At 41.0% G+C, this 13945-nt stretch overlaps 1 protein-coding gene across 2 annotated transcripts in view; it reads right to left on the reverse strand.

The window, feature by feature from the left end:
• gtf2h4 (general transcription factor IIH, polypeptide 4) overlaps nt 1-13945 on the reverse strand; it is a 41081-nt gene that overhangs the window by 25612 nt on the left and 1524 nt on the right. For both annotated transcript variants that reach the window (XM_061665161.1, XM_061665160.1), the window contains exons 4-6: nt 10568-10699; nt 4467-4652; nt 1742-1850 (exon numbers count right to left, since the gene is read on the reverse strand). In XM_061665161.1, the coding sequence (XP_061521145.1) occupies nt 1742-1850; nt 4467-4652; nt 10568-10699 (427 nt within the window). The remainder of the gene's footprint in view (nt 1-1741; nt 1851-4466; nt 4653-10567; nt 10700-13945) is intronic.

Genomic DNA, 13945 nt, shown 5'->3' on the forward strand with positions numbered 1-13945 from the left:
GTATTAAGTGAATTAAGCAGTGATCAGACGAGCCCAGGGCTGCACGAGGTATAGCACGGTATGCGTTTTTTACCGTAGTGTAGCAGTGGTCTAAAGTATTATTTTCCCTGGTAGGACAGTCGATGTCCTGCTTGTATTTAGGGAGTTCGTGGTTGAGTTTAGCTTTGTTAAAGTCCCCGAGAATAATGAGGGGTGAGTACGGGTGTTTTTTTTCAATTTCGTTGACTTGTTCGGCGAGCGTTAGCAATGCGGCGTTCATGTTAGCTTGCGGTGTAATATAGACTCCAGCCAGTATAAACGATGCAAACTCACGTGGCGAGTAAAATGGTTTACAGTTCAAAAACAGCAACTCCAAATGGGGGCTGCAGTGTGTGCTGAGCACCGTGACGTCCGTACACCATTTTTCGTTTATATGGAGGCATATCCCGCCGCCCTTTGTTTTCCCTGATGATTCCATGTCGCGGTCCGCTCAATGAATGTTGAAGCCGGGAAGCGTGACGGCGCCATCGGGTACAGCGTCGCAAAGCCAGGTCTCCGTGAAGCACATGGCCGCGGAACGTCCGAAGTCTTTACTGGTCTTTAACAGAAGATGAAGCTCGTCCATTTTGTTGGGTAGGGAGCGTACATTCGCGAGGTGGATCGACGGGAACGCCAATCTGTGTCCTCTCTTGCGGAGTTTCACCTGAATGCCGGCTCGTTTTCCTCTGTGGCGCCGCTTCCGCATCCATGCGCCGAAAACCGCGGACGCCGCTCCGGTGAGTAACTCGGGGAAAAAACTGAGCGGATTTTCGAAAGTTGGTGACAGAAAGTCCGGAGTAGCCTCCTTGATGGTTAGCAGGTCTCCCCTTGTGTAAGTGAGTCGTGTAAGGTCTCCAAAGACGGACGAAAAACACAAAAACAAAGACAATACTAAAGAGCGCGTTACCGAGGCGACCACACTGGTAGGCGCCATCTTGGATAATTGGATAATATTTAGCTATTCGCCATAAATGTGGGTAATCAAACAACGTCGTCGTTTTCAAATCATGTTTTGGATTGGCGGGTATGCACACGCTTCTAGCACATGATGGCTATTTAAAAGTGATCGAATCAACTCCCCATAGGTCGCTAAAAAGCTTAAAATATACCATTCCCAAACAAGAAACTATTCAGTGCCAGCATCGGCCATGGTTGTTAGGCAACTAACAGCCAAGCTGGCTAGTGAAAGAACAGCCTGTGACACTTTCTGTACTTCTTGGGCTTCATGCATGTAAATTTACTCTGATGATAATGACTGCCTTGCATTGCACTGTGCAAGGTTTAACTTGAAATTCAAAGCTTGGGGCATTGTTCCTCGACATTCATTTCCCACCTTTGCTAAAAGTGGAGGGTAACTGAGTGATTATATTTAAATGAGTCTTGTCAGCAATGGTCAATTGTGTCCGATTGAGTCTGCCAACAATTTAAAGTCTCAAATTTAAGCCTTTTTCTTTTTGGACTTGCCTGGGAAATGACTGCTTATTCAGACTGAATTCTTTCCCCTGCTATTGTATGAGTGCCATCAGGAAGCCAGTCCTACAACTGGTCATTAGAACAACAGTCATTTATATCAGCCAGTTCTTGTAGGCCCTCATATTACTGCAGTGTCCTCTCCACCTGTGTGTCTGCTAATCAGAAAAATGACAGCCTTTCAAGACACAGTGGCAGATAGCTCATCTATATTCGTTAGTAGTAAAGGTCAACATGGACGTTATGGGAGTACCTGAGCAGTTTTGAGGTACTGCAGGGTGAAATACCACAATTGGGAGGCTGTGTCCAGCAGAAGGAACTGGAAGCCGGCAGAGGTGATGGAGGGGGCCTCGCCTGCCTCACTGTAAAATATTGAAGGCAACATTATCACAGTATTTACTGTTTTAAAACATAATGGAGAAATGCATCTTTATATTTATTCATGTGTTTACATTTTATTTTGTCAAAAAAGGTACTTGGCCCAGATAGTTTAATTATGGTGGAAAATAAGCATTAGGTCACCGACAAAGACACAAGATTTCTGGGTCTCACAGACCTGTAACTTCTTTAAGAGGCTCCTCTGTCTTCCACTCGTTACCTGTATTAATGGCACCAAACTTGGGCCAAGACCAAAGAGCTGTCAAGGGACACCAGAAACAAAATTGTAGTCCTGAGCCAGGCTGGGAAGACTAAATCTGCAAAAGGTAAGCAGTTTGGTGTGAAGAAATCAACTGTGGGAGCAATGATTAGAAAATGGACGACATACAAGACCACTGATAATCTCCCTCGATCTGGGGCTCCGCGCAAGATCTCACCCCGTGGGGTAAAAATGATCACAAGAACAGTGAACGAAAATCCCAGAACCACACCTAGTGAATGACCTGCAGAGAGCTGGGACCAAAGTAACAAAGGCTACCATCAGTAACACACTACGCCGCCAGGGACTCAAATCCTGCAGTGCCAGACGTTTCCCCCTGCTTAAGCCAGTACATGTCCAGGCCAATCTGAAGTTTGCTAGAGAGCATTTGGATGATCCAGAAGCGGATTGGGAGAATGTCATATGGTCCGATGAAACCAAAATAGAACTTTTTGGTAAAAACTCAACTTGTCGTGTTTGGAGGAAAAAGAATGCCGAGTTGCATCCAAAGAACACCATACCGACTGTGAAGCATGGGGGTGGAAACATCATGCTTTGGGGCTGTTTTTCTGAAACGGGACCAGGACTACTGATCCGTGTAATGGAAAGAATGAATGGGGCCATGTATCGTGATATTTCGAGTGAAAACCTCCTTCCATCAGCATGAGCATTGAAGATGAAACGTGGCTGGGTCTTTCAGCATGACAATGAACCTAAACACACTGCCCGGGCAATGGGAGAATGTCTTTGTAAGAAGCATTACAAGGTCCTGGAGTGGCCGAGCCAGTCTCCAGATTTCACCCCCATAGAAAATCTTTGGAGGGAGTTGAAAGTCTATGTTGCCCAGCGACAGCTCCAAAACATCACTGTTCTAGAGGAAATCAGCATGGAGGAATGGGGAAAAATACCAGCAACAGTGTGTGAAAACCTTGTGAAGACTTACTGAAAACATTTTACCTCTGTCATTGCCAACAAAGGGTATATAACAAAGTACTGAGATGCACTTTAGTTATTCATCAGATACTTATTTTCCACCATACTTTGCTAAGTTGTTTTCTCTCATTTTGTCTCTCATTGGTGAGGTATACCTATGATGAAAATTACAGGCCTCGCTCATCTTTTTAAGTGGGAGAACTTGCACAATTGGTTGGCTGACTCGGTTTTTTTTGGCCCACTGTATCATGAGATCGGCGGTTTTAAAAGCCAAGTAAATCTACTTGGCCTTGAGAATGATGAGACTAATTAATTGAATAATATTGACAAACAACATTAGGTTTTTACCAATTTTATAGATGTGCAACTGTCAAGAGAAAAGATTTACTCTTCCAATTATATATATGTATTTCATAAACATTCACAGTTAATCCAAATACCATAATTTCCCGTGTATAACAAGCACCCCCCCCCCCCCCCAAAAAAAATGTCAAAAGTCAATAGTCCGCATTATACATAGGTATAGGGGAATATGGGGGGGGGGGAGGAACTTCCACATTTTATAAATGTATGCATCCATCTAGACGTTATGAAAAAGCTGTACACTTTCATTCCAATTTGCCTCTGCCACCTAGAGGTTATGAAAAAGGTGTAGCCTACACTTTCATTCCAATATGACAGGGGTACGCATGACTGCATATGTGTACAGTTGTGCTCATAAGTTTACATATCGTAGCAGAATTTGTGAAAACTTTTTGACTGGATGGATATTTTTTTATTTTATTTTGTTTTAAATATGACTGAACACTACCATCATTAATGTATTTATGGTTATATTTTGTTTAATGATAATGCTTTTCTGAAATGCTTGACAGTTGAATTTGAATCCATTTAAAATAAAATTTAAATGTGTTTTGCCTGGCCCTTCATGTTTTCTTGAAAGACTTGTAGCCATCTTACAAATTCTGCCTGGGTAATCAAACACATGAGCACAACTGTGTTTTCTAATTTACTCAATAAAAGTAGTGCTGTGAATTTAAAAACAAGAGCAAGTAAATAGAAAGTATTTGGTGTTTAAATAAAGTGCTTAACGTCAGAATAATTCTTTGAAAAAAAAACAACAACAACAAAATACAGATAACACTTAATGTTTTGATCATATGGGTAGAAGCAAAATCATGCATTGTAATCGCACTTCATGTTTTGATAATATGGTTAGAAGCAAAATCATGCAATGTAATAATGCATTATACAGAGGTAGAAGGATTTTCCAGAATTTTGAGGTCACCTTTGGGGGTCCGAATTATACATGGGTGCGCATTATACACGAAAAACTACAGGGGAAGGCAGTCATTTCCTGGCTGACTGAAAGAACAGTCTTTTTCAACATCAACAGCTCTCAACCTACCTTTTCATGAGGCCTGCTTGAGTCAGCAGTTGAGCCAGGTCCTGACTGACAGCAGCACTGGGAGAACCCACCATGAAGTGCAGGATAACCTCCCAGCGCTCCATGGCATACCGGTCCAGACTCTCTATGTCGCGAGCATGCCGGTCGGGTCCCAGGCTGCTGCCTTCGTCTGCCCAAGCTCGACCCCTGTGCAATGACACACACTTTAGTTTCTGTCTGAGACTTAACTTTTCTACACGTGGGCCAACTTGTTGGAACATTGCCATTAAAGAAAGAAACCCCCACAAAGATCAAAGAAAAAAAACTTAAAACTGATAAAGGAAATAAATTGACTGAAATTAATCAAACCAGTGCACTTGTAAAATATAGTGTACTTGTCATAAGACCTTTTGAACTAATTGATTTAATATTCAGCAGCTGAAAGTATTTAACACTTACTACTTCCTAAATATACTTCCAAAGGTGCTATTGACCTGAAAATTTCACCAGATGTTGGGAACAACCCAAGTACATCATACATACAAAGAAAGTAGAACAAATAATCTCAGAAACTGTGTGTAAAAATGTGAAATGACACAGGGAAAAGTATTGAACACATAAAGGGAGGTGCAAAAAGGCATGGAAAGCAAAGACAACACCTAAAATCTATCAATCCTCAAACAGCAATCCAACCCCTTGTCAGTGCAAATGAATATCAGCTGGTTCAGTCCTAATTGATGACATACAAAAAGGTCTCACTGCCAAGGTGTGAGGCAAGACACAACTCATGATGGGTAAGAGCTAGGGTTGGGCATCGTTTGAATTTGATCTATTCCGGTTCCGATTCCAGTTCCTTATTTCAATTCCACTTCCAAACGATTCTCGATTCCGATTCTTTTAGGGGGCTGGGTCAAAACACTTTGCATGGTTTAAATAAAGGGTGTCCAAATTATGAACATCCATTTTCTTAGCACCCCGCAGCATAAAACTAAAATTAACATTTGTCTCAGGGTTCTTTATAACTAGTATCAATATCAAACCTATGAACTAAGAGACAATGTGTGTGGAACTAACAGAATTGACTTAATATTCATTAATTAGTGTTTCAGCTAAAAGTTAAATATAGCATTGTTAAAATAGTTATTTGGGACTGTTTCATCGCGTCAAATGGTTTCTATGTGCAAATTTTAACTTGACTTGACTTCCTGCACCAGAACTCAGCATTGTGGCACGAAAAGTAACTTCATACGGCACCGGTGTTTTTATTTTTATTTTTTTTAATTGCTGGAACCAAATGCTATAAAACGCTGATTACGTTCCCTACCCACAGATGAGGCACAAGGTTATGTGTTTGTGATACTGTGAGACAACATTTATGTGACTTTTGTCCCAATTGTGATGTAAAGTTGCTACGGTGAAGTTTTAGCCCAATGTTAAGTTTTTTGGGGGTTTGTTTTTGGTCATTGGCGCTTACGTTGGTTTGAAGACTAAAATAAATGATAAAAAACATCAGTGCAAAAGTGCACGCAACTGTTTATCTTGTTAGCTGTGTCAATGTTGGCATAGACGTATTTTATTGCCACCTAATTGACAGAGTTGACTTCACTGAAGCTCCGCGCAGTGTAGACTGAGGCTCGGAGCACATCAAGACGCTACACATCGTGAAACATCATTAATTTTAACAAAGTTAAGACACTTTTGTTCGCTACCACCGCCGTTGGGCACAAGCACGACATCATGCGCGTTCTTTGTTGGTTTACGCCGCTTCTTCGTTGTTTTTCGCCACAACTTCTTCGGGGATGGAGGACCAATTTTGTTTTATTTGAACGGTTCCGGGAGAACTGGAATGTTAGTCCCCATTACAATTGGTTCTTGATTCTCGATGCCCAACCCTAGTAAGAGCAGAGAGCTCTTTCAAGACGATCACAAACTAATTGTTGCAAAACATTGGTTACAGGCACATATCTAAGGTTCTGGACGTTCCAGTGAGCAAGGCTGGGGCCATAAATATGCAAGTGGAAAGACAATCATACCAACATAAATTAGCCTCGATCAGGTGCTCCCTCGCATTATTTCTGACAGAGGAGTGCAGAGAAGAATCAAAAGAGTTGTCCAAGAGCCAATGGCCATCTATGGAGAGCTTCAAAAAGACCTGGAATTAGCAGGTACTGTTGTCACAAGGAAAACAGTGAGTAATGTAATCCGCCACCATGGCCTGTATGCACACTCACCACGCAAGACCTCTTTGCTGAAAAAAAAAAAAAAAGCATGTCATAGCTCGTTTAAAGCTTGCTGAACAACATTTGGACAAGCCAGTTAAACTGTGGGAGAATATAGTCTGGTCAGATGAGAGCAAAATTGAACTGTTTGGATGCCATAATTCACACCACGTTGGGAGGGGAAATGGCACTGCACATCATCCTAAAAACACCATACCAACAGTGAAGTTCGGAGGTGGGAACCTGATGGTGTGGGGCTGATTTTCAGCCAATGGTACTGGTAAAGGATGAATGGGCAAATGTACAGAGACATTCTTGACAAAAAACTGCTTCTACGAGGATGATGGAAATGAAACAACGGTGGACATTTCATCAGGATAATGATCCAAAACATACTGCCAAGAAAACTCAACTGGTTTCAAAGGAAAAAAATAAAGCAGCTAGAATGCACTAGCGAATCACCTGACTTAAATCCAATCGAAAATGTATGGAAAGAACTGAAACTAAAAGGTCCACAAAAGAAGCCCACGGAACCTTCAAGATGCGAAGACTGCTTTGTGTGGAGGAACGGGCCGAAATCACACCATAGCAATGCATGCAACTAGTTTCTCCTGACAGGAAGCGTCTTGAAGCTGTCATTGCAAAGAAAGCCTTTTGTACAAAGTAGACTTTACACCGATGTTATCGGGCTGATCGGTATCGGCCGATATTTCGCATTTTATGCTGATCGGCTTTAATGTCATAATTCGCTGATACGATCAATGACGCAAAAGACATTTGCTCCGCGTCGCCATCGTGCTCAGTATATTTGAATCCAAAAGGTAGTTTATTTTTAGCCTTGTCACGCATCTTTTGACGTAGTATTGGAAATATCTGATGCACAATGAAGTTATTTAAAAAAAAAAAAAAAAAAGAAAAAAAAAAAAAAAAAAACTTCGGCAGTGGGGAACAGGCAACACGTCTTAGACAACACGTAATGCCCGGCCGGATCAAACTACAAGACAAATGTGCTCTCACGATTGCAATATGTCAGACTACGGCAATAAAATCTTGTATTCCGATACCACCGCATCCCGTTTTTTACAATCATTGGGCTTTATCTTGTCAACTCAAATGCTACCGGATACACCGTGGCGACGACAACAAGAGTGGAGTGCACCGACTTTGTATAATAAGGACAAAATGGGGAAAAATGTGTCTTGGTGGTCACTGGTGCTCAGGAAAGGAGAGGACGTTCATTTAAGGCTTGCTTGAGGTATGTTCCCGTATTTTGAATACGATACGGCTCGCAAGCAGGCAACAAAACGTTACGTAGCCCAGCAAGCTAGCGGTACCACGAACGATTGGACGTAAACATGCCGCCGCTCTGTCGAATCATGCTCTAAAGCTTCGGTGTGGGTGAAGTAATTTAATTTCAGTAAGCTAACACCAATTATTTCTGTCATGTAATGTTGGTTTGGCCTGACTGATTAGAATACACAATCTGACTAGAGCAGTGATTGCCAACCTTTATGGAGCCAAGGAACATAATTTACAATTGAAAAATCTCACGGAACACCAACAAACAAAAATGTCAACAAAAGTGGCTACATTAATTACTGTATGTACTTCCTGCCATCTAATAGAAGACAATTTATCATTTGTTCTGTCTGTTACTATGCCTCACTGGCATAAAGAGATGAACAAAGATACATCATTTGTTGTAAATATAATTTTTGAGCAATTAAGTACAAAAGTATATACAGGAAATGAACATTTAAATAGACACATTCCTCCATCTTCTGATCGGATCAGTGATCGGTTATCGTTTTTTTCAATTCGCTGATCGGCCCCAAAATTCCTGATCGTGTAAAGCCTAGTACAAAGTATTAAATAAATACCAGTTGGTGTGTTTAATACTTTTTCCCTGTGTCATGTCACATTTCCAAACTTAATTTCTGATCTTATTTGTTCTACTTTCTTTGTATGTATGGATCACTTTGGTTGTTCCCAACATCTGGTGAAATTTTCAGTTCAATAGCACCTTTGGAAATATATTAAATGAGAAAAATGGTGACGTGTCAAACATTTCAGGCGCTGTAATTATTTCCCTCGCTGGGTGTTTGTTCTCTACTCATACAAAATCTTCAAATTTGATGTGTAAAGCAACATTTTCCTGCAAATTGTATTTATGTATTAATTTATTTCATCTAAACATGATCTAAATGTAAATAAATGCTTTCCATGTAACGCAGTCTGCCTCTGGTGTCATTTCAGGAAAACAGTTGGAAAGGTAGACTAGGACCTCCTACTAGGAAAAGTCTGCAGGAAAATCACAACTTTAAGCAAATCTTCACCGAGAAGCAGTTGATTGACATCACACAAAAACGGCTGTGTCTACAGAGACGAAAAATGCTTCATGAACTACCGTATTTTCACGACCATAAAGCGCACCGTATTAAAAGGCGCAGCCTCAGTTACGAGGTCTATTGCTGTATTTAACACAGTCTGCCTCCTAGTCTTAGTGAAGCTGTGTACGCCATCTGTCCTCAGTCCCTCCCGCGCCGCTCGCAACTTCACTTTGAACGCCCTTTTTACACCGATGGCCAAAGGTTGGATGGAGTTCCTTCGTCAAGCCTCCCTGAATGATGACAAGCTCCGAGTTATTGCACTCAGTCGAATGGTGACAGTAGAGACGCTTCTTTGTTTTCTCCGCTGTTCTTTGCTCATTAATCCATTGCTGGAGTTGGTCTTCCAACTCGGGCCACCTCGCCTTGTTTCCGCGGAAACTCTGCTTCGTCTTCTTGACTTGGCGAAGCTCGTTTCCCTGCTTCCTCCACTTGCGAGCCATGGATTTGTTGATCTTGACTTCTCTTGCGGCCGCTCGATTCCCATGTTCCTCCGCGTAACAAACAGCTTGCAGTTTAAACTGTGCTTCGTAAGCGTGCCTCTTCATAGGTGCCATTTTCGGGGGGGTCCTTAGCCAAAGCGAACATAGCACATACCGGAACTCTATACCGACTGGGGGCGTGACTTTAGCATCCTCTGTCACGCGCACCTTTCCCCATTTACGTCCGCATGCTGTCCTCAGTCACGTCCGCCTTCCTCTATATAAGCAGCGTGTCGGCGGGAAATGCTCCCAGTCAGTCAAGTGGAGCGCTCGTTAAAGTCACAACAACATTTACAGATTTTGGAACTCGGTGCACACATAAGGCACCCCCCGTCCATTTTGGAGAAAAGACTTTCAAGTGCGCCTTATGGCCGTGAAAATAGGGTATATGGATCTGTATTTATTGGATATACCAGATAACAGCATTCAACACAACCTGCTCTGCATGGCAATTGGTGAGTAGATACAGTAGTCTACATTCTGCATTAAGTTATTCCGTAAAATGAATTGCAGAAAACTATGAAGGCCGGCAAAAAAAAAAAAAAAACACTTTTTCATCAGGATACCAACAGGTACACAAGTATTCACACCAAGAACGTACATATGAACATATTGTGTTCATTATTGTCAATGTTTGCTGGCTCAATCACTTGAACAGAGTAAAACTTCAGCAAACAGCCTCAGCAAGTGATCCATTTCTCCCAAATGATCAAACTCGCAAGTGTAACTCTCTTCAATGCGTTTTCAGTGAAACTTACTGTAACACAGAAAATGATGCACAGATGTTCCACCTTTTATTTCCAGCTCAAAAGGAAAAAAAAAAAACAGATGTAGCCTGGCCACGGCTTGGCATGGACAAGCGGGAAACAAAACTAAAACTTAGCTTTTCCCAACCTGAATCTTGATGGAATTTGCATAGCTATACAAGTAAAATAAGTTCAGTGCGAAATTAGCGGTTGAAAAAGACAGTGAGTGATGACAGAGTGAAGACATTGGGAGAGGCAGTCACGTGATGAAATGGAAAGCAGACGTACCCGCCGAGCAGCGCTATCCTCAGGTTGTCTTTGAACACTGGATTCAGGATATATCCTTGCAGACCACCCTGCAGCTGCTGACTGTGCCAAAGGCGGAGTCCTGCCAGCACTGATACGCATTCATCATGATCCCTGTGGGATGGGGGTGGTTGTGGTGATTAAGGAGCCGGAGACAGCAGAATCAAAGTTACTCAACAAATTGACTTCACTGTTTTTGCCATGGAAAAGGATCTTAAAACCTGAAGGCACTTCTCACTTTACTTTTATGCACTTCAGTTGCCCCCCCCTCCCCAGTCTGACAGCATAACCTTCCTTACATTACTCTCCAAAAACATGCAGGGATTCCATCGAAAACACGTATCATGAAATGAATGGAAAATGTGGTTTGTTTTCAGTAACTGCCTTAAAATGTCTGGAGCCGCTCAGCTCAACAACATCAAAAGGACTAGAATTCCAATAAATCTTAAGTGAAGGATTGCACAATGGTTTCTTTGGTGAAGAAAACCAAAGGTAGCTTGGCAGATCATTCCCAACTTTTGACAGAAAACTTCTTAAATCACCTCAAAAAAATTGATAAATAAATAAATATAAAAATAACAACATTTCCATGGGAATTAATCTGAATGTTTAGGAATTAATACAGTGAGTACGGTAAGTATTTAGACCCACTTCAATTGTTCACTCTTTGTTATATCGCAGCAATTTGCTAAAATCAGCCATTTTGTTTCCTCAATGTACACACAGCACCCTCCACCAGTCGGGGCTTTATGGCAGAGTGGCCCGACGGAAGCTTCTCCTCAGTGCAAGGCACATGGAAGCTTGCATGGAGTTTGCTAAAAACACCTGAAGGACTCCAAGATGGTGAGAAATGAGACTCTCTGGTCTGTTGAGACCAAGATAGAACTTTTTGGCCTTAATTCTAAGCGGTATGTGTGGAGAAAACCAGGCACTGCTCATCACCTGTCCAATACAGTTCCAACAGTGAAGTATGGTGGTGGCAGCATCATGCTGCGGGGGTGTTTTTCAGCTGCATGGACAGGACGACTGGTTGCAATCGAAGGAAAGATGAATGTGGCCAAGTATAGGGATATCCTGGACAAAAACCTTCTCCAGAGTGCTCAGGACCTCAGACTGGGCCGAACGTTGACCTTCCAACAAGACGATGACCTTACGCACACAGGGAAAATAACAAAGGAGTGGCTTCAGAACAACTCCGTGACTGTTCTTGAATGGCCCAGCCAGAGCCCTGACTTAAACCAAACTGAGCATCTCTGGAGAGACCTAAAAAATGGCTGTCCACCAACGTTCACCATCCAACCTGACAGAACTGGAGAGGATCTGCAAGGAGGAATGTTAGAGGATCCCCAAAACCAGGTGTGAAAATCATGTTGCATCATTCCCAAAAAGACTCAAGGCTATACTAGCTCAAAAGGGTGCTTCTACTAAATAATGAGCAAAAGGTCTGAATACTTATGGCTGTGTGATATTTCAGTTTATTTTTTTTTAATAAATCTGCAAAAATGTCAACAATTCCATTTTTTCCTGTCACTGGGTAGGGAGGTAGGGAGCACTGGGGTGCTGTGTGTACATTGAGGAGGAAATGAATTTAAATTATTTTAATATAACAAAGAGTGAAATTTTTAAAAAGGGTCTGAATACTTTCCTTACCCACTGTACATAAGCAAATGTAACAGGAATGAACTGGGAATTTGCAAAAAAATACATTTGTCTATAACAGTGGACAGGGAACTGGACTATATAATATAATATATAATATAATCTCAGTGGAAACAACTAGATTATATGATCATTTGCATTTTTATGATAGTTGAAATTTGATCATACGCATCTCTTTGCTGCATGCACACATTACACAACTAGCTACAAAGCTATTAAAGGCCACACTATGAAATATGTTTATTCTATTCAAGTCGTGTCTATTTTTCCAATGCGATTACTTGATAAATGTCAAACAAATTGTGTCAGCTCTTTCCCTGAATGGATGAATGAAAGAACTTATTTTGTGAAACAAAATATCTGAAACAGAATGCTTTTGTTGATGTGACTAGAGGTAACTAATAGTTGCACAAGCCAAAACAATTATGTATTGGTGCCACCGTAGAACACACAGAAAAGGAAGTTACAAAACAAGAAATTATAAAATGAAGTGGAGGACGGTAATCCATTTTTAATGAATAATGAATTATTGGGGGGAAAATATGTTTTTTTTTTTTTTTTTTTTTTAATCAGTGGTGGGACGATACACGATTTTTTGGGGCCACAATTCGGTACAGTTTTGGTACCTGTTGTGTTCAGAAAGAGAACAACTTTTTTCTCTCTCTCAACATGATCTATTTATTTTACTTGTCGTCATAAACTGCCTTTTGTAGTCTAATGAATAATATAACTTATTGCAAGTTAACCGTTATTTAAACACAATTCAAATGGTAAACTGCCTCACATTACTTGACTGATTTGCATTCACGTGACACGACAATACAGTACTATAAAATATGTAGCAGTCAAATTAAAAATGTAATTAAATTAAAGCATAACTAGGGGTGGGACTTGATTTAAAAATAAAATAAATTTTTTTTTGTTGTTATTAATTGATCTCAATTTAATCACATTTTAATCATACAACAAGATTTGTCCTAAAAAGCAACAAGGTGTAATTTAAATGGATTTTAGTGGACAATTAATCAAATAATTTACACAGACAGTGTTATTGCTAACTCTGGAAAAATGCATTTAATTGCATTTCAATAATATTGCATTGAAATGAAAAACTAATAGAAAACATCCCAGGGCAAAATTAAACAGACCTCAATTTAAAGTGCCATTTCAGGATAGTAGTTTTTAAAACAGTTATTGCCAATAAATTAAAAACGTCGGATCACATGTCACAGGGTTGAAATGCTTCGGTGGTATGAAAACTCATTTTGCACAATTTACACATACACTCATCAAGGTTTCCGTCAGGTAGTTTTGTTGTTTAAATGAAATTTCCCCCCCCCAGTCTTAGCAATGCCATTTCATCCAATATGGTAGCCGAGCTCTTACGTGAGCGGCACTGTAATCGGTGTACCTGGAAATCGTGCGCTGACAAAGGCTCCGCGTTGTTTGGAACACAAAAAGTGATTAAAATCGGTTAATATTTTTAAGTAATCTGTAATTATCCGTTTCGTCCATCAGTCGCAGGGCACATTTAGACATGGACAACCATTCGCACTCATATTCACACCGTCACTGAGTGGGAACTGAACCCACGCTGCCCGCACCAAAGTCACGCGAGTGTAGGCAGGAACGTACGGCCAACACTTAATCTAACTGTTACACTTTTAGAATTAAAATGTTGCTGAAATGTGCACGGCAGGG

This window comes from Phycodurus eques, chromosome 20 (genome assembly GCF_024500275.1).
Source record: "Phycodurus eques isolate BA_2022a chromosome 20, UOR_Pequ_1.1, whole genome shotgun sequence".
NCBI classification, from domain to species: Eukaryota; Metazoa; Chordata; class Actinopteri; order Syngnathiformes; family Syngnathidae; genus Phycodurus; species Phycodurus eques.